The sequence below is a fragment of the Chelonia mydas genome, chromosome 5, assembly GCF_015237465.2.
Source record: "Chelonia mydas isolate rCheMyd1 chromosome 5, rCheMyd1.pri.v2, whole genome shotgun sequence".
NCBI lineage: Eukaryota > Metazoa > Chordata > Testudines > Cheloniidae > Chelonia > Chelonia mydas.
In genome coordinates this window covers 2,512,846-2,532,600 of record NC_051245.2, presented here as the reverse complement: position 1 = coordinate 2,532,600, position 19,755 = coordinate 2,512,846, and the positions used below count along the sequence as shown (strand labels likewise).

At 48.6% G+C, this 19,755-nt stretch overlaps 1 protein-coding gene across 1 annotated transcript in view; it reads right to left on the bottom strand.

Annotated features, from left to right (window-relative positions):
* LOC102947293 (valosin containing protein) overlaps positions 1-18,512 on the bottom strand; it is a 30,243-nt gene extending 11,731 nt beyond the window's left edge. Inside the window, exons 1-6 of the mRNA XM_037901960.2 lie at positions 18,297-18,512; positions 9,199-9,310; positions 8,612-8,784; positions 6,211-6,353; positions 3,158-3,288; positions 289-420 (exon numbers count right to left, since the gene is read on the bottom strand). Coding sequence (XP_037757888.1) covers positions 289-420; positions 3,158-3,288; positions 6,211-6,353; positions 8,612-8,784; positions 9,199-9,310; positions 18,297-18,313 — 708 coding nt within the window. The 5' untranslated portion in view covers positions 18,314-18,512. The remainder of the gene's footprint in view (positions 1-288; positions 421-3,157; positions 3,289-6,210; positions 6,354-8,611; positions 8,785-9,198; positions 9,311-18,296) is intronic.
* Between the last annotated feature and the right edge of the window lie 1,243 nt (positions 18,513-19,755).

Genomic DNA, 19,755 nt, shown 5'->3' with positions numbered 1-19,755 from the left:
GCGAGGCTCTGCTCTTCACATCACTGTCTCTCCAGGGACAAGCACTGTGCAATAGACCATGGCTTCTAGCTTTTCACTCCGCACCCACCAGAGTGGTAGCCTGAACACCTAGGCCAGCAATGGGACTCCTGAGGTCAGCAAGAAAGGTCACAGGTTACTTCCCCCCAGCACCAAGCACACTCCCAACTTCTTGCTGGACCAAGAAAGAAGATCCCAGCAGAGCTTCAAGCACTGAGCTAGGCTGATCATTCACGTGGCACTTGCAGAGCTCAGCAGGTCGACCCTTACCTTCACACCTATGGCCTTGAAAAGTGCAGGGTGTCTGAGCGGAAGCTCCACCATCTCCTTGATCTGGGCCAGCTGCTTCCGGCAGCCTCCAATGTCATCATAGCCCACTTCATTCAGGGACTCTTCCTCATCCTGCCAGCAGGGAAAGTCATTAGTGCACAAGGGAAACAAGAGACTTAGTTTAACACTCTCCTCAGTCAAGCAGGACCTGGGAGCCCTTGGGCACTGGAGAAAGCAGTGGGGATCCACACAGGACTTATAAGTTTCTTTTCCTCCAACTGGATTACAGAAGAGCACAGGCCACTGGCCGTAGCACAAAACTGGGAACCAGTTCTAATGGATTTGCCTGTGGCCTTGGGCCAGTCACAGCGTCTCAGCATTAATCTCCTCAGCTGTAAAATGGTGAGGTGCTGAGAGGGGCAATGTTTGTAACTCCCTTCAGAGAGCGAAAAGGGCATGTCACTGCTAAGCAGTACTCATCTCAAGCTATAATCATGGCGTGACCACAAACCTAGCTTCTTGAGTAAGCTACCTAACTGTGCAGTGGAGACCGTTGACTGACAGCCCGTGATGTGGCTACACAGGAGCTCCACCAAATTTAAAAGTGAAATCTGAATGGTTTCAAAATACCTCCCACCACCTACCAGCTGTTCGGGGAGCAGGGATGCTGCCAGGGACTCTCTTCCCTTTCAATGTCCTTCCCAGAATTAGATCCACATGCCAGTACTTTGCCTCCTACCACATACAGTACATTTCAGGCTTGTGAGGGAGTTGGTTCGCACCAAGCAACAGACTCTGATGCTAGCCCCAAAGACTATTCTAGCTCTTATGCCATGTCCATCACTGTGGGATCCGAATGCCTTGGTATCATTGCACCTGATGTGTCACTACACTATGAGCATGTCACCAACTAGCAAAACGGGACTCTTTACAGTCAGTTCCTACATGACATCAAGGACCATTTATGGGACTGTTTCCTCTCTTGGCACAGTTCAGAGCTGAGTGGCTCTGGCACAAGCTAAAGGCCTGGTTGAAGATCCACAGTTTACTGGCTGAGCGAAGTGACCCCTAACGCTCAACTCAATGGCATGTCTCTGTCCGCCACTTGAAGAATATGTCCAATTTCAGGAACAGTCTAGGCACCAGTGGGAAGAACCTTACTGCTTGTGGTGACAGTCAGAAAAGCAGCAGCAAATGGGTACTGTCAAGGGGAAGCTGATATGAAACTGATAAAACAAAGCAAAGTAGCTTAGACAAGTTAATCAAATGTAGGTTCAGTGGCAGTTTCTTGTAAAAAAGCTCTAAGTTCAGGGATGAAGGCTGTATTCCTGCCCCTCCCACCATCTGGATCTGCATAAGTACCAAAGCATGCAACCCTCTAGTATTGCTAACCTGGCGATGAAATTAGGCAGGGAAGCCCAACGTCAGGGATTAGCTACAGTTTAAGGAATTAGGCAGATGCATTTCAGTCAAGCCACTCAAAGCACCTTGGCTAACAGGCAGTTACACCACATGGGAGGCTCTTATTTTAGGACTGACTCACACACAATATGGAAGGTAAAGATACCAAACTCTGCAGAAAGTTCAAAGCCAGCTCTAGCTAATGCTGTCAGTGTAACATTCAAACCCCACAGTGTTAGTGGCAGCATTCCAGGTCTCGTGGCTATTCAGAGATCTGTACTCAGCCGCAGTTATTTACAGTAATGTGAATGGTTTCCAGCAGACAGCTAGGTGAGTGGCTGCAGACACTATCAGCTGTATGGGCTCACACTCTAGATTCTCCGACATGAGACTTCAAAGGCACCTGTGCCTAATGAAAGGTAGGGACCATATGCCTAGTACCTTCAATGTTTCCTACCCTAAATGCAGAATGGCCAACCCGAGACACCGTATAGTGGCCTGATTTGCAGGAAGTGCTCTCCAAAAATCAGCCCCCTCTAGGTATCCCAAATTGGGCACCCAAAAAACAAAAAACAAACAAACAAACAAAAACAACCAGACACTTTTGGAAGTCTTTTCTAATGTCCACATCCACTCCTTTTCCTGACAGGAAAAGAGTTGAGTTTGGTCAGCCACATCATATACATTATCTGCTACAGACCATAGGAACTGCAGGAACAGAACAAAAGATGGGTGAGGTAACATCTTTGATTGGACCAACCTCTGTTGGTAAATGAGACAAGCTTTCGAGCTTACACAAAGATCTTCTTCAGGTCTGGGAAAGGGACTCAAGCCTGGTCTATGCTAGGAAGTTAAGTCGGAATATCTGCGTTGCTCAGGGGTGTGAAAAATCCACAACCCTGAGCGACACAATTGAACTCACCTAACCCCTGGTGTAGACAGTGCTAAGTCGACAGGACAATTCTCTCGTCAACCCAGCTACTGCCTCTCGGGGAGATGGATTACCTACACTGACACGAGAACCCCTCCCGTTGGCATAGGCGGCGTCTGCACTGAAGTGTGCAGCATTTTAAGTGTAGACAAGCCCAAAGAGTGTCATAGCTAAACATAAGGTGGAACAAATCGTTTAGTACAAGTAATTAACACATGCTGTAAGAGACCATTCAAGGTGAAGTGGTCTGTTAACACCTCTGCAGTCATAGGACAAAAGAAGAGGGTTAGTGGATTACAGATTGTTGTCTTAAGCCATAAATCCGGTCTCTTTATTAAATCCGTGATCTGTAGTGTCTAGCAAAGTTATGAATTTAAGCTTCCAGAACAGAGACCATTGTATGACAATGGTTAATATTAGATGCTCCAAAGGGAAGTGTGAAATCTGCACAGCAAGCACACAGAGATACCCCAGAAATAGATTCCCTTCTGCAAGAAGGGTACTGTGGGAGAAACCAGGTGCTGGGGCTCAGCTTACCTCTCGTTTGATGGGCTCCCCTTCACAGTGGATCACTGTATCTGGAGCCACTATACAATAAGGGCTTGGGTCTGTCTCCACCACTTTGAACTCCACAGCACGCATCCCTCCACGCACAAGGAAGATGTCACCTGGAAAAACCATCACATTTCAGTGACCTGCAGTTACCAAAGCATGTACAATGTCAGAGTCCTCATGCTACCAGAGTGGCCCAATGGGACAGACTGCATGTACTTGGTAATAAAAAGAGGTGCCCGTAGCTGCCGTTTACCAATGCTGTCCGTGTTTATTCCAAACACGGCATTTACTGTAACTGTCAGCGTGCCAAACCGCCTCTCATGTGGTTAACGTTTCCAAAACTTTAATCAGGAATAATGTCAACAGCTGTGAGAAGAGAAGAGTTCTCCACTCAGAAGATAATGAAATAAACTGCACAGGTAAGACCTGGACTATGGAGCTGCCAATGCCTTCCTGGGGGAGGCTTCACCAACACCATGTAAGTCAGGGTGCAAACAGCATCATGCTTGCTCTCAAAGTGAGTGACTACAGATCCCCAATACAGGCCGCCTGGCCTTCCCACAGGTGGCACAGGAACTGCAGATCTGAGAGGAAGGGAGTGCTATACTGGGAATCAGACCCAGAAAGAAAATCAGCTAAACTGACCAGCTAGTAGTGGGATGAGAGAAAGCCCAACGCCAAAACTACAACGCAGTGGCCAGAAGAAACCAATTCAATGAGCCCCATCCTCAATGCACAGTAACTAAATTCCTTCATGCTGTCAGTTACACTTGCAGAGGAAGAGGGGAGGAAAAGAAGGTCATTCCAACCAAGGCTCCCTTACTTTTTTTCCCCCCCTGTGTGCAAAACAAGTGACTGCCAGAATTCAAATTTCAAACCTGGGAGTGCAGTCTATCCACTCATCTCCTGTCTCTCCTCTCACTTTCCCTTCCTCTCCCCATCTTCACTCCGTGGGAGTTTGAGAGATAGTATGGTATCTAGACGGCCTTCCCCTCCCATCACCAAGCTGTCAGCACTGGCCTGGGGAGGGGGGACTCTTAGCCAGCAGCACCAGAAGTAGGCAGGGGAAGTGGGAAGTTCTGAATCCCAGAGCAGGACAATTCCCCATACAAAAGGCACTTAGCTCTGTGTAGTGCCTACCACAGGGGAGAAAACCTGACTGGCCAGATACCTTAGTTTGACATATTCCCTTCTCTGATCCCTTGGCTTGATTACAAGATGAGAAGGGACCACTGTGATCATCTAGTGCAGCGGTTCTCAAACTTCATTGCACTACGACCCCCTGCTGACAACAAAAATTACTACATGACCCCAGGAGCCAGGACTGAAGCCTGAGCCTGCCCAATCCTGCTGCCCTGGGTGGAGGAGGGGCAAAGCCCAAGGGCTTCAGACCCAGGCGGGGGGGGGGCCTGTAACCTGATCCCAGCCACACAGGGCTGAAGCCCTTGGGCTTCGGCCCTAGATGGGGGAGGCTTCGGCTTTGGCCCCGGGGCACAGGAAGTCTAACGTCAGCCCTGGCGACCCCATTGGGGTCCCGACCCAGTTTGAGAACCGCTGATCTAGTCTGACCTCCTTTATAACATCAGCCCTAGGACTTCCCTGAATTAATTCATATTTGAGCTAAAGCAGAGCTTTTAGAAAAACATCCAATCTTGATTTAAAAATTGCTCGTGGTGGTGAATCCACCACAACCCTTGGTCAGTTGTTCCAATGGTTAATTACCCTCACTGTTAAACATGTGCACTTTATTTCTAGTCTGAATTTGTTTGGCTTCAACTTCCAGCCATTGGCTCTTGTTCTGCCTTTGACTGCTAGATTGAAGAGCCATCTATTATCAAGTTTCTGTTCCCCATGAAGGTACTTCCCTGTTATCCATCCCAGGATCACATTAACCCTCTGGACCAGTGTTGCACTAGGAGTGGATGTTCAGCTGATTATCCACCACGAACGCCAATTCTTTTGCACAGCTACTGCTTTCCAGGGTAGAGTCCCCAACGCTGCAAGTCTGACCTGTGTTCTTTGACACACAACTTTAGATTTGGTCAGACTGAAGCGCTTATTGTTTGCTAATGCCTGGCTTCCCAAGAGATTCAGATCTCGCTGTCTCACTGACCTGCCCTCTTCATTATTTACTACTCTCCCAACCAGTAGGTCATCTGCAAACTTTATCAGTGATCATTTTCTGTTTTTTATCAGTGACCTGGGAGAAGTGTTAAATGGTGTGCAGCCAAGAACCAGTTGCTGCGGGACCCACTACAAACATACCAAGTCAACAGTTACGACCCCCCATTTACAATTACATTGAGACCTGTCAGTTAACCAGATTTTAATCCATGTAGTGTGTACCATGTTGATTGTATATCATTCTAGGTTCTTAATCACAATGTTGTGGAGTACAAAATCAAAGAAGCCTAAGAATATTGTGTCAACACCATTGCCTTTATCAAACCACCCTGTAGTCCCGTAAAAAAAGAAGTTAGCTGAACAAGGTTCTCCCCAGCCTCACATGACCCTCTCTGGCGTGTGCACCAAGCAGTTGTAGAGCCACACAAACCCTGTGGCTAGAGGACCATTATGCTGCCCTGAGCCAGCCAGCAGCTGGCAACTTACTTGCTCCTCAGTGGCAGAAGTGAGGCCAGGCACAGCAGGACTGGAGGTACGTCTACACTGCAAAAAACCCCCACAGCTGGAACGTGCCAGCTGACTCAGGCACCCAGGGCTTGGACTGCCTGGCTGTTTCATTGCAGTACAGACTTTCAAGCTCGGACTGCAGCCCACCTCGCAGGGTCCTACAGCCCAACCCCAGAAGTTTGCACTGCAATTAAACCGTGCCTTAGTCTGAGCCAGCTGCGAGTGTCTAATTGCAGTGTAGACATACCCGTAGTCACAAAGACACTAGTCAGACTCAAGCTACCCTAATGCCATGTACAGACCCAGGCAAGTTTCTGGAGCTCTTCTCCTTATGGTCAGTCTCATTACAAAGTGTGTCACAATCTTTCACCTTTCCCCCTGATTTTAGGGGCAGGTGTCATTACCTTTTCTGATTGGTCTATATGCTTCCAGGAAGTATGGCTTGAGGTAGACCTCAAACAGATTTCCTGTGATCCCTTCCACTGTGTCATCAATCGGTAACACATGTATGCGTTTGCCATACTTCACATCTGGGCAGGGCTGGATGCTGAAACACAAGCAGATTCCGGTAAGCTACAACTCATTTCATTCTTATACACAGAGCAACGAAAGGCAGGCACAAAATACAGGGACTCCCAATGCCAGGATGAAAACCCCAGAGTGCATCCCCCCTGCTCTGTGAGTATGTGAAGAGCTCCCCTGACACCCACCCTAGGGCTTGTCCTTCACTCTGCTCATTTTCCTCTGTTCTTCTCCACCCTTCCCACTATGACTGCTGGAAAAGAGCAGCTTCCCACTCTTGCTCCCAAACCTTGTTCTTTCAGAGCCTCCTTCCCAAGCAGCAGAGTGAAGTGGACAAGTATCTATCCACCTCCCCAGTTCTACCTAGTGCATTCTCGGCAGCTGGAAGACTCAACAGCTACTTTTCATTTTAAAAAGCAGCTGCTGCTGGCAAGGCTATAAAAGGGGCAGAGAAAATCCCTCTCTTCCTGACTGCAACACCAGAAAACTGAGCTCCAGCTCCTAATCACTTTGGCAAAAGCTACTGAGCAGTTGTGAAACTAAGATCTCGCTAGAATCAGCAAGTGACAAGAGACGTGTCAATTTCACTTAGAAGAAGCTTGCACCTAGAGTGTGTCCTACTGTTCACCTGAGTGTTTTCAAGCCTTGCTTTGCACAGCGCCCTTTATATACCATGTTAGCTAATGTTTTATAGAGAAGGAATTAAGTTAAAGAGTAAAGGAAGAGACCAAGTGGCCCAGAGGCAGGAGGAATTCAGAGACTAAGAATGGAAGTGTGATAAAGACACGAATCAGGATTTCAGCAGAGGCAAGGCCACAGTAAGAAATGCAGCAGGAAATTTACAGCCAAAGGAGATAAGCAAGGACAAGTCTGAGGCCAAGGAGGATTCAGCGATTTCTGGCCTCTGGGACCAAGTGAAGACAAGTGATTGTGGGTTTGGAATGAAATCTCAAGAGGCGGCACCGGACAGAGCCCTAGGTAGAGATAAATGGACGAAAGGAGAGATGATCAGCTGCTGAGAGACAGATGATTTGGAAAAGATTATTTGAAATTTTAGGAGGTAAGAGATGAATGATCTAGGAGAGAAGATACTGGGTTATGAAGAACAGTCACGTCATAAGTAATTGTTACAGCTGTAAACATCAGCTATGTTCTCTACTCAAGCCCATCTTTACTTTCAATCTAGTATCATAGCTACACAGCCTGATCAGCTCAGATTTCACCTTTTCCCATGTGCTGTTCAAAGCTTGCCACTTTGGGGTACTCCATTAGAAAGCACCTCAGTCCTCTACAAAGATACCAAAAAATATATTTTGCAGAGCCCGAAGAATCTACTAGATCTCACTCCTGAAAATCCTGTGCAAGCAACAGGAGCCTCAGATGCCCACCCAACAACATCTGGGGAGTGCTGGATTAGGAGCCAACTCAGTTGCAGCAGCAGCTGACCCTCCACAACTTGTGCACACAAAAGGACATTGCTGTGATTTAGAGCCATTTAACAGGTTTTCCCTCGGTTAGATAATCTAGTTCATCTCCCTCAAGTCAATGCAAGGCTGTTCCCTATGATGCATGTTAGAGTGCTAGCTCACTCTGCTTTTTAGAAGTCTGAAGCAACAGGACTCCCACAACGCGTTTGCATGAGTTGATAACCCCTCAGATTAAAATGGAAATGATCTTTATATTCTAATTGTTCATTGCTTATGCTATTTGATTGTTTCACTTTTCACTCCGCTTTGACTATGAAAACAGATTAGTCACTTTTAGTTTTCCAAACAGTATCAACTTCTGCTTCTCATGCAAAAGTTCAATGACTAAGCTACAGACACTATGGGGAAACACAATATCCCTTTCCACTGAAATAGCCATTACCATTTCTACTAATAATCAGATGGTGAAAAGACATAGGCTTAAACTATGCAACAGTCAAACGGAACATTTCAGGAGAAGAGAGATCTGTGATGTGGGGTGGGATTTTCAAAGATAGCTAAGAGATTTAGTGATGGAACTTGTGCTCCTAAATCACCTGAGCTCTTTTGAAAACCCCTCTTGTAGTCCACAGAACATAGTTCCCCTGCACAGGTCTTAGGAATAGTCATATAGATAGCAGCGCATTTTAGATTCTAGCTCCAGGACATTCTCTATTAAGAGGCACTGCTTCTTAGAACTACCCTGAAAGCTAACTCAACACTTGCTACAATCCTAATCTCCATTATTGACTGAATTAGTTCAGAGCCAGCTAAACAAATCCAGGAAGATGCATCAAGCTAGCAAAGCAGACCCCACCTGATCACATCACCAAGGCGCACTCTCAGGTTGTTACGAACAACCCTATTCATGCGAATCTTCTCATCTGAGCAGGTATCATCTGACAGGACAATGCAGACTGCTTCTCTCCTCTTCTTTCCTTTTAGCAGAACTGTGTCTCCTCTGAACAGCTGCAATTCATCCATTTTTGCCTGTGAACAGTGACAGAGTTAGACCATGCATTTGACAAGGCCAGAATGTAACTGTTTGGAAGACAGCAGCAACCTGACCCCAAAGTGCTTCATCTTGGTAATAGTAGCGTTGAGTGAGCCATGAAGAGATATGGGATCCCACAACTGCCTATCCTGGAGCAAGGGCAAGGCCTCCTGCTTGAACACTAGCATCATTAGAGAACCATGATAATTGCTCAGAAGTCTTACAAGCAAGAGATCTATAAGAAACCACTTTCACCCATCACAGCCCATCTGCTGTTTCCTCATGGCTTTCTATATAATCTTTACATTCATATAGCATGTTCAACAATGGCCTACTACCGAGTTTCAGGGTGAAAGACACTGAAAGTTTGCATATTAACTACACTGTTCTTAACTTTACTTGAGACGTACCTGGGACAGTGATACGACACTGTTGTCCTCATTGATGGCTTCATCGACAATTAACCGATTGGGCCTGTTCTTCTGCTTTAGAATTGCGGTAGATAAGTCATCCGCTTTAGAACTGGAAAGAAACAGAACTGCTGAGTCTGGATAATACTGCTCCTCCCTTTGTGGGCAAACCCTGCTTTGGTCACCATTGTCTACACACATTAAAAACTTCCTTGGCTACCTTTTCTTTTACAAACTAAACCTGTCTGAAAGACAAAGTACAATTATCGTGTTGAGTGAAACTGGTTCAGTTCTACATGGAGAGCAAAGTGAGAGGGCAGAATTATGTTCTGTAAGAAAGCGATTTTAGCTAATTTGGTAGCTTTGAACTAAAATAGCTATGAAGATATTTATGAAAAACAGGACCATCGAGATGTTCCTTCCTGGAATGTCTTTTGCCTAAAAACAAAGACACAGTATCAAGACAATCACCAGCACTCATATGCAAATTGTGGTCTTACCAATCCCACAGAAAGGGCCAGGAGGGTGGACTCTATCTGGTTACAAATCCCAGACTACACACAAGCAGCTACAGGGCAATGTTACAGTTCCCCAATTCAAATGAGTTTAGCCTACTGAGGTCTGTCAGGTAAAACTAACAAACCTAATCACGTTGATGAATACTTTTAAGCAGGGGTGGGCAAACTACGACCCGCCAGCTGTTTTAAGACGGCCCCCTGAGCTCCTGCTGGGGAGTGGGGTCTGGGGCTTGCCATGCTCTGGCGCTCCAGCTGGGGCGCAGGGTCGGGGGCCGCTCCATGTGGCTCCTGGAAGCAGTGGCATGGTACTCCTCCGGCTTCTACATGTTGGGGCAGCCAGGGGGCTCTGCTCTGCATGCAGCCCCTGCTCCAAGCGCTGCTCCCGCAGCTCCCATTGGCCAGGAACCACAGCCAATGGGAGCTGCAGGGGCGGTGCCTGCAGGCGGGGCAGTGTGCAGAATGCCTGGCCGCACCTCCGGCAGAGAAAGGATATGCCGCTGCTTCCGGGAGCCACTTGAGGTAAATGCCGCCTGGAGCCTGCCCCCCGAGCCACGCCCCAACTGCATATCCCAGCCCTGGTCCCCCTCCCGACCTCCAACCCCCTCAATCCCAGCCTGCATCACCCTCCTGCACCCCAAACTCCTCATCCCCACCCCAGAGCCCACATCCCCAGCTGGAGCCTGCACCCCAACCCCCTGCCCTGATCCCACTCCCGTCCTCCAATCCCCTCAATCCCAGCCCAGAGCCCCTTCCTACACTCCTCATCCCCAGCCTGGAGCCCACACCTCACCCCACCCCATCATCCTACTCCCCCGCCTGGAGCCCCCTCCCGCACCCTGAACTCCTTATTTCTGGCCACACACCCCCACAACCAGAGCCCACACCGCCTCCCCAATTCTGTGAGCATTCATGGCCCGCCATACAATTTCTATTCCCAGATGTGGCCCTTGGGCCAAAAAGTTTGCCCACCCCTAGTTTTAAGTGTCCATGAAAACAGTTTTGTTTGGATGTAAATATTTCTCTGCAGCATTCAAACACAGAACATTGCAGCTTTATGCTAATACACACCAAGAAATGAAACTGATCGTTTGGGCAATGAAAATAAACTGAGTAAACTGAAGAGCAAAAAATGCTGAGGAGGTACATTTTCAACATCTAACATACTAAGCAAAAAGTTTTGGGTTGTTTTTTTAAAGTATGATTTTGGTTCAGTGATCATTTAAAGAGCTTGCAGAAGTTGCAAGCTGTTCTGGAACAGCATCACAGAGCATTTTAACAGCTCCCTTATTAACAGCTGACTGGCACAAGTGGACAGTTTAGACATACCATACGTGAGTGATAAATATTAAGAACAGGTTGGTTTGGTTCCAACAAAAAGGCAACTCTTAGCTGTATCCTTAGTAATATGCCAGAGTTAACACAGGATGGGAGCAGAGGGGTTCCACTGGACAACACTGATGGTTGCACAATTAGGCTGTATGTAACTCCTTTGGGGGCAACAAACAACAGTTTTCAGAGAGCAAACCTTGGTGAGGTGGTGAGCAGAGCAAGCGGGTGCAGTGTTCTGCATTAACATTCCTGGGGAATGCTGCCTGTGGATGATCAGTTGTTTTGTTTTGCATGTTCACTGAATCTTTAAGAAAAATGTTACAGACATGCACACAAGTGGTAGTACATGCAATGTGATTTCAGTGTAGTGATGACAGTTTTTGCTGAGCGGACAACTATGCAGCACTGGTCCCTTCCCTGCCACTTCAGAGAAGAGATCACAGGAATAACAAGAGGGCAGCTGCCTTATCTGGGAACTGTTTGGAAATCCAGCTTGAGCACAAGTATGCTGTGACAGACAACCAGTTACAGCTAAGAGGCAAATTTGGAATAACCAGAGAGGCAGTACTGACCTAAAGAAAAACACAAACTCTTGAGTCAGGAAGCATGCATCTTTCCATAGACTTGTGTGGCCCTGGGTAAGCCACTTTCATCTCTATATCTGCCTTTCCCCATCTGTAGAATAGGGCTCTCTCTTCCTATCTCATGAGGAAAGGGATTAATGAATGTCCACACAGAGTTCTGTACAAGTAAAGTGCTATGTACAATTACCCAGGCAGGCAGTCTTTAAAAACCCATAAGCAGCAGAAAGGCTGTGGGTGTGACTGGAGCAGGAACTGATGGGTTCTGACCAAAGCCCAACAAAACAGTCTTGGAAGAGTTCTAAAGGACTCAAGTTTCCCATGAGGAAGTAACAGAGCAATATAAGAAACTCGAAACCTGTAAGTCATCAGGCAAGATAGGAGCCTCTGGTGAAACAGTAGGTATATACAAGAAGATGCAAGGTCCTTACAAACGGCGCTGCTCTTGGAGATTGGAAAGTCATTAACTTAGTGGCCCAGCTTTAAAGCCAAAGGAGACCCTGGACGTCAGAAGCTAGAGCATCTTGGCTGTGATACTGAGGGAACTGATGGCAAGTCTAAGAAGTGACTAGTACAATGTTTTGCAAAGTAACATATAACCTCAGGGAGTGAAGGCAGCACAGATTCTACAAAGCAATAATCATTCCTCCCAAACTCATTAGGAGTTTCAAATGTAAATCACACCAACTGGACAAAACCCATCTTTTGATAAGGTTCCTCATACATGACTTAATCATAGAATGATATAATATCAGGGTTGGAAGGGACCTCAAGAGGTCATCTAGTCCAGCCCCCTACTCAAAGCAGGACCAATCCCCAACTAAATCATCCCAGCCAGGGCTTTGTCAAGCCTGACCTTAAAAACCTCTAAGGAAGGAGAGTCCACCATCGTCCTAGCTAACCCATTCCAGTGTTTCACCACCCTCCTAGTGAAATAGTGTTTCCTAATATCTAACCTAAACCTCCCCCAAGGCAACTTGAGACCATTACTCCTTGTTCTATTATCAGCTACCACTGAGAACAGCCGAACTCCATCCTCTTTGGAACCCCCTTTCAGGTAATTGAAAGCAGCTATCAAATCCCCCCTCATTCTTCTCTTCTGCAGACTAAATAATCCCAGTTCCCTCAGCCTCTCCTCATAAGTCATGTGCTCCAGCCCCCTAATCATTTTTGTTGACCTCTCCTGGACTATTTCCAATTTTTCCACATCCTTCTTGTAGTGTGGGGTCCAAAACTGGACACAGTACTCCAGATGAGGCCTCACCAATGCTGAATAGAAGGGAACGATCACATCCCTCGATCTGCTGGCAATGCCCTTACTTATACAGCCCAAAATGCCATTAGCCTTCTTGGCAACAAGGGCACACTGTTGACTCATATCCAGCTTCTTTTCCACTTTAACCCCTAGGTCCTTTCTGCAGAATTGCTGCCTAGCCACTCGGTCCCTAGTCTGTAGCAGTGCATGGGATTCTTCCATCCTAAGTGCAGGACTCTGCACTTGTCCTTGTTGAACCTCATCAGATTTCTTTTGGACCAATCCTCCAATTTGTCTAGGGCCCTCTGTATCCTATCCCTACCCTCCAGCGTATCTACCTCTCCTCCCAGTTTAGTGTCATCTGCAAACTTGCTGGGGGTGCCGTCCACGCCATCCTCCAGATAGTTAATGAAGATATTGAACAAAACTGGCCCCAGGACCAACCCTTGGGGCACTCCACTTGATACCAGCTGCCAACTAGACATGGAGCCATTGATCACTACCCACTGAGCCCGACGATCTAGCCAGCTTTCTATCCACCTTATAGTCCATTCATCCAGCCCATACTTTTTTAACTTGCTGGCTAGAATACTGTGGGAGACCGTATCAAAAGCTTTGCTAAAGTTAAGGAATAACACGTCCACTGCTTTCCCTTCATCCACAGAGCCAGTTATCTCACCATACACGGCAATTAGGTTAGTCAGGCATGACTTGCCCTTGGTGAATCCATGCTGACTGCTCCTGATCACTTTCCTCTCCTCAAAGTGCTTCAGAATTGATTCCTTGAGGACCTGCTCCATGATTTTTCCAGGGACTGAGGTGAGGCTGACTGGCCTGTAGTTCCCCGGACGCTCCTTCTTCCCTTTTTTAAAGATGGGCACTACATTAGCCTTTTTCCAGTCATCCGGGACCTCCCCTGGTCACCATGAGTTTTCAAAGATAACGGCCAATGGCTCTGCAATCACATCCACCAAGTCCTTTAGCACCCTCGGCTGCAGCGCATCCAGCCCCATGGACTTGTGCTCATCCAGCTTAAGAAGCTGAATTAACAGGAAATGGCATTGTGAATTACTGCCTCTGAGGGTGGAGAGGTTAGCAGTGTGAGCCTAGGGGCTGGCAGTAGGTTCAGCTTTGCACATTTATTAGTGAAATGGAGGAGGAAATGGACAGTGAGTTGAAACTATAAGCAAGTTGTTCTGTGAATTAAAAAGCTATGGAAAATGGTGAGAAACTTCTGATGGATTTAAACACACTGGGGGAATGAGCAATACAACAGCAGGTGACACCTAGCTTGGGTAAATATAAGTTAATTCACAAGAGGCAAAAGGTCTGTTAAAGAGCTTCAAACTTGCAGGATCCTCAGAGGAAAGAGAGTCTAATGCCGGGGTTCCCAAACTCTGGTACACGTACCCCTGGGTGTACACAGGAGAAATTGTGTAATGGTGGATTTTATTATTTTATTTATTGCATTTTCATAATAAGCTACTCAGAGGAAGCTTTAAAACTCTGTGGGAACTTGTTATATAAAATACGGTAATTAATTTATTTCAAGATGTACCAATGAGAACACAGATACGGTGACATACAGAGCCCTCACCGCCAATCACTGTAGCACTTTGAATTTGCAGCTGGTAAATCTGGAAGGGGGTACGCAATAAGAAAAGTTTGGGAACCTTGGGTCTAATGGACAGAAGAAGCCGTCTGTCCAGCGCACTGCAGCACTTACAGCACTGAGAGGCTTGAGGGCATTACAAATAGAAGACATTATTCCAAACAGTGGCGTATGCTCATCTAGTCTAGCAGGGCCAGTTTCAGTCACCTCACCTTAGAGGTACTGCTGACAATGAACAGCTCCAGAGAAAGGAACAAGGGTGTTTAGAGGGTTACATCATAGTTACAGATGAGAGTAAGTATCAGAGGGGTACAGATGAGAGTGAAAAAGATGGAAGTTACTTAGCCTGGAAAGGAGAATTAGAGGGAATTTGACGAGGTCCTTAAGACTACAGAGAGCACAGTGAAAATGGATCAGTCCTCTTTTGTTTTTATGCTGACCCACGAGACAGATATGTAATGTTAAGTTTTACTGTACTTTTGAGGGGTTTAGATTAAAACGCAGAGTTCACGGCATGTTTCAATCTCTCTTCAATACAGTCCAGAAGTCAGGATATGTTCCCCAGTACAGAGGTCCAGTTGAGATGAGAAATCCCAGCACTAACACTCACCCACAATATTTTCCTGCCCCAATCCATAAAGACTGCTTTCCTTCCTTTATAAGGGAATCCAAGTCTCCTGTCTGCCAACAAAACAAGCTTTACAGTCCATGCCACTTAATCATTTCCCTGTGTTAAAACTCCCGCTGCTTTAACTTGTGATGAAACCTGAAGCCCATATACTGTGGCACACAGCATGAATGAGCAGGGACAGAGAGGAACCTACACTACTGATTAGCATACTTGTGACAACATAATCCTCAGGAGGCAAGAACCAACTATGCTTGGGTCTCCGAGGGCCCATCCACATTAGGAAATTGACTTGCTGCTGACACAAAAACAACGAGTAGTCCTTGTGGCGCCTCAGAGACTAAAATTTATTCGGGCAGAAGCTTTCATGGGCTAAAACCCACTTCATCAGATACATGGAGCGAAAAATACAGTAAGCAGTATATATATATTTTAACTCCCATCTTTTCATGTGCTGTAATATATATATACTGCTTACTGTATTTTTCATTCCATGCATCTGATGAAGTGGGTTTTAGCCCACGAAAGCTTCGGCCCAAATAAATTTGTTAGTCTCTAAGGTGCCACAAGGACTCCTCATTGTTTTTGCTGATACAGACTAACACAGCTACCACTCTGAAACTTGCTGCTGACAATTACTGCTAACATAGATGGGCGAAGTTATATGCATCTGCGATGGAAAATGTAATTGAGACTCATGTTTCTGCCATGAATCTGAAAGGAGTTTTGCCCCCTCTATGCTAGTAGTTAAACTGGTTTTAGCACTGATTCAGGTGGACCCTGCTACCGACAGATACCTAGGGAGAGGTCAGTTTTGTAACAGATTGAGCCAGAATGTCTGTGCTGCAAGTAGTGCTTTCCTCAGGTATTTATAACAATAAGGAACACAATTTTTCCTTAAAGCTGCCTGCTGATGGCAGCCATCTTGCTGAGGTGTCATTTGGGACAGCACAATTGGAGCCCATTACCAGACAGTCAGTTCCCATTTACTAATATTGGTTAAACAATGATATATTTAAAAGAGAAACAATCTTAAAAGCCAAGCTGAACTAGTTTACCCAGTTACTGGACTCCCACATGGTGTGATCAGAGGAATCACCTCAGCAAGATAGCTGCCACCAACAGGAGCCCAGAAACTGTAATTAAAATAGTATCATTTAATTCAGTTAAAGAATGATTTGTCTTGTAATCACAGGGTGGGAAGAGTTTTCCTAAGCAGAACAGGAGCAGATTTATTTTAAGACACACTCAATGACTCAGTGTCAAAATGTGTATCTTAGATCACCAGTTCCAGCATGAACTCTGCCATGGGCACCAAACCCATGGCAGATCCTTGCTGCAGCTGACCCATCAGGACAAAGCAATCTGGTGTCATGCCAGAGCTGTTGATCCACAACAGGTCTCGACTTTGGGACCTGAAAAAGAACAAAGAGTTAAGGTATGGATTTCTAAGGCACTGGATGCCCCTCTGACCCTGGCGAATGGCTTGTTCCAAATACTCTTTCGTTTTGAAGATCACCTTTAAGTTCTGTGGCAGCTCATCTCGATGGCTGCACATTGCCCAGTGGCTGTGCAGCTATCACCCAGCTGACGTCTGAAAAGTGGAAGAGGACCTCCATTCTCAGCGTGTAACAACATGAAGCAAGATGCCGCACAAGAAAATAGGGGATTCCTCCCAGTTACCATATGGCATAACCACATCTCCAAAGGAACACGTCCGCGCCTTCTCACACTGAGTCCCCCAGCAGCTCCCATTTCCATCTATCTGGTTACTCTGAATTTGTTTTTAGGACAATCAGTACGATTTTTTAATCTGCGGTATTTTGGTTGGAGGTGCTGATGGCCATCAACTTCCCAAGAATCTGCCATTTTCTTCTATGCCCTAATGGAGTCTAAAAACAAAACCTTCCCACAACTGCTGTCCTGTGGGGTCCTGAGGGCCACACCAGGGGTTCTCAAGCAGGGGTACATGTACCGCTGGGGGTACGTGGAGGTCTTCCAGGGGGTACACCAACTCATCTAGGTATTTGTCTAGTTTTGCAAGAGGCTACATTAAAAAGTACGAGCAAAACCAGTACAAACTCAAATTTCAAACAGAAAATGATTTGTTTATACTGCTCTATATGCCTGACACTGAAACGTAAGCACAACGTTTATATTCCAATTGATTTTATAATTCCATGGTAAAATGAGAAAGTCAGCAATTTTTCACTAACAGTGTGCTGCGACACTTTTGTATTTGTAGGTCTGATTTTGTAAGCCAGTAGCTTTTAAGTGAGGTGAAACTTGGGGGTACACAAGACAAACCAGACTCCTGAAAGGGGTGCGGTTGTCCGTAAAGGTTGACAACCACTGGGCTACGCTACACGAGACTTCGTGGTGTCTTCAGACGTGTGCGCCAGTGAGTGGAAACACACACACCCCCACACACACACCCCGAAAGGGCAAAGTGAAAAATGAAGCAGTGGGGGGCGCGCTGCCCAGCAGGCCGAGTGCGAGCCCCCGCCCCGGAGGACCCGGTTTACTGACGGCCACACCGGGTCAGAGGAGGGAACCCCCCCGAAGGAGCGCGCAGGAGGCAGGAGGCCTGACGGGGGAGACGAGGGCGCCGGGGCAGGAGCCGAAGCTCCCACCATCTTGGAGCCACATGACTCGGCGTTTCTCGGGCCGCAGGAAGTGCCGCGAGCGGCCGCGGAGGCCAGGCTCGGGCGTGCGCGGGCAGCAGCCGGACACCAGCCCAGCTCCGGCCCGGCCTTCCCCGGCCCCGGCTCCGACCCGCCGCGCCGGGCCCGGGAAACGCGCCCCAGAAGGGCCGGGCCGAGGCGCCGGCCGCGGGAAGAAGGAACCCAGCCGCCGCCTCCGCGGGGTCCGGCCGGCGCGGCGAGGCGGGGCGGGGCCGAGGCGGGGCCGGGCCGGGCCGGGCTCCCGGCGGCGGGGAGGCCGAGGCCCCACTCGCCAGGCCCAGCCCCGGCTCCGCCCCTCGGGGCCTGCATGACACAGCAGGATCGGGCCCGGCGCGGGGCGGGCTCGGTGCCGGGGCAGGCCCCAGGCGCTCCCCGGCCGCTCGGGCCCAGGCCGCGGCCTACCGGCTCCGCGGGGCCCGGCCGGCGGCGGGAGGGGCCCGGACCGGGCCGGGCCGCGGGGTTGGGGCGGGGCCCGGCCCCTCCGCACTTACTCGGATCCCGAGGCCATGGCGCGCGGGGCGGGGGGCGGCTCCTCGGGGCGGGGCTGGCGGCGGCGGGTCTCGGGGTCTCCCCAGCGGGCTCGGCTCGGGCTGGCGGCGGCTCCGGGCGCTTCGCTCTGACTGAGCCTCACAGCCGACTCATCGGAAGCGGAGCTCCGCCCGGCGCCGGCTACTCTGCCTAGCAACAAGTGGCGCCCGCCAATCAGAAATTTAGGCTGGCAGCAGAGCAGCCAGTGGGAAAAATCGTCTTGCCCTGGCCAATCAGAAAGCTCCAGCCGCCACCTCGTCCGCCAATCACAGTGCCCAAGGAAGAGTGGTGACTTTACCCGGCAACACGGAACGTACGGCCAATCACAAAAATACACCAATGGAAAAACGGGACAGGCAGGGTCCGCCCTCATTGCTATCCTGCCTAGTAACGTCTCCACCAGTAGCTAAGACCTGGTAAAACCTGGACAGGTTCAGCCAATCAGGAAGGGAAATAAGGTGATTGACAGACCAATATTAACCCCTGGGGGGGGGGTGTCCGGGCTGCTGCTGGTTTCTCTGCCCCTTGGGCCAGAGAGGGGCAGTGAATGAGCCCCTGGGCTCAGAAAGGGCCTCCCAGTCCCACCTCCTCCAGCTGAGAGCAGCCAGTGTCTGCAGGGACCCCCAGCCCCTGCACCCCAGGCTGGGATGGTGCTGAGAGAAGTGGGTCTCAGCAGGGGCCTCGTTGCCCAGCGGCTGCTGGCTGGGGACGCGGTGCGAACATCTCAGGCCATGCTTTGCAATCCAGGTCTGCCTCGCGTGACCTGCTGGCCATCCCGCTGAGCGGAGCGATGAATTCCAGGGAGGCTGCATGAACGCTGGGCAGGCCGGGTGTCTGTCCTTGGACCCTTGCGTCCTCCTCCTTGTGCTCAGGGGACAGTCAACAACTGACTAATCTGCCCTGGCAGGACAATGAGCTGCTGCCACCTGGGGAAACCTCTTCTACTGAGCTGGTAACCAGGCCAGGAATTACCAGAGGGACCGGAAGTCACAGCGGGTGGTCACAGTGTGCCAACGGGGATTGCAACTATTATAAAGGGAGGTTTTCTCATCAGCCATTTTTAGGAGAGGTAGGGACTGCTGGGAGATGCAATGGAAATAAAGTTGAGCAGGAGGAATCCTGGGCCCCCTGAAAAGACAGTGACAAGTCCCAAAGGACACTTGCAGTAGTGAGGAAACTGAGGCAGGGATCTGCATGGAGATGTGTTGCTTTCCATAGATCAGTGCTATCTAAAAGTAAAGTGTGTCATGGGTTTAGAAATTCCTTCGCAGAGCCGGAGAGTTACTTGTTTACACTGTCCTGTGGGTCCAGAAGGGGGAAACAGTCAACCAGGGGGCTCAGCAGCAATGGTGGAACTATGAGAACATGCAGCAGCTGCTTGGGAGTGTCAGGCCTACCTAGGCATGTGGACTATGGGGTCCC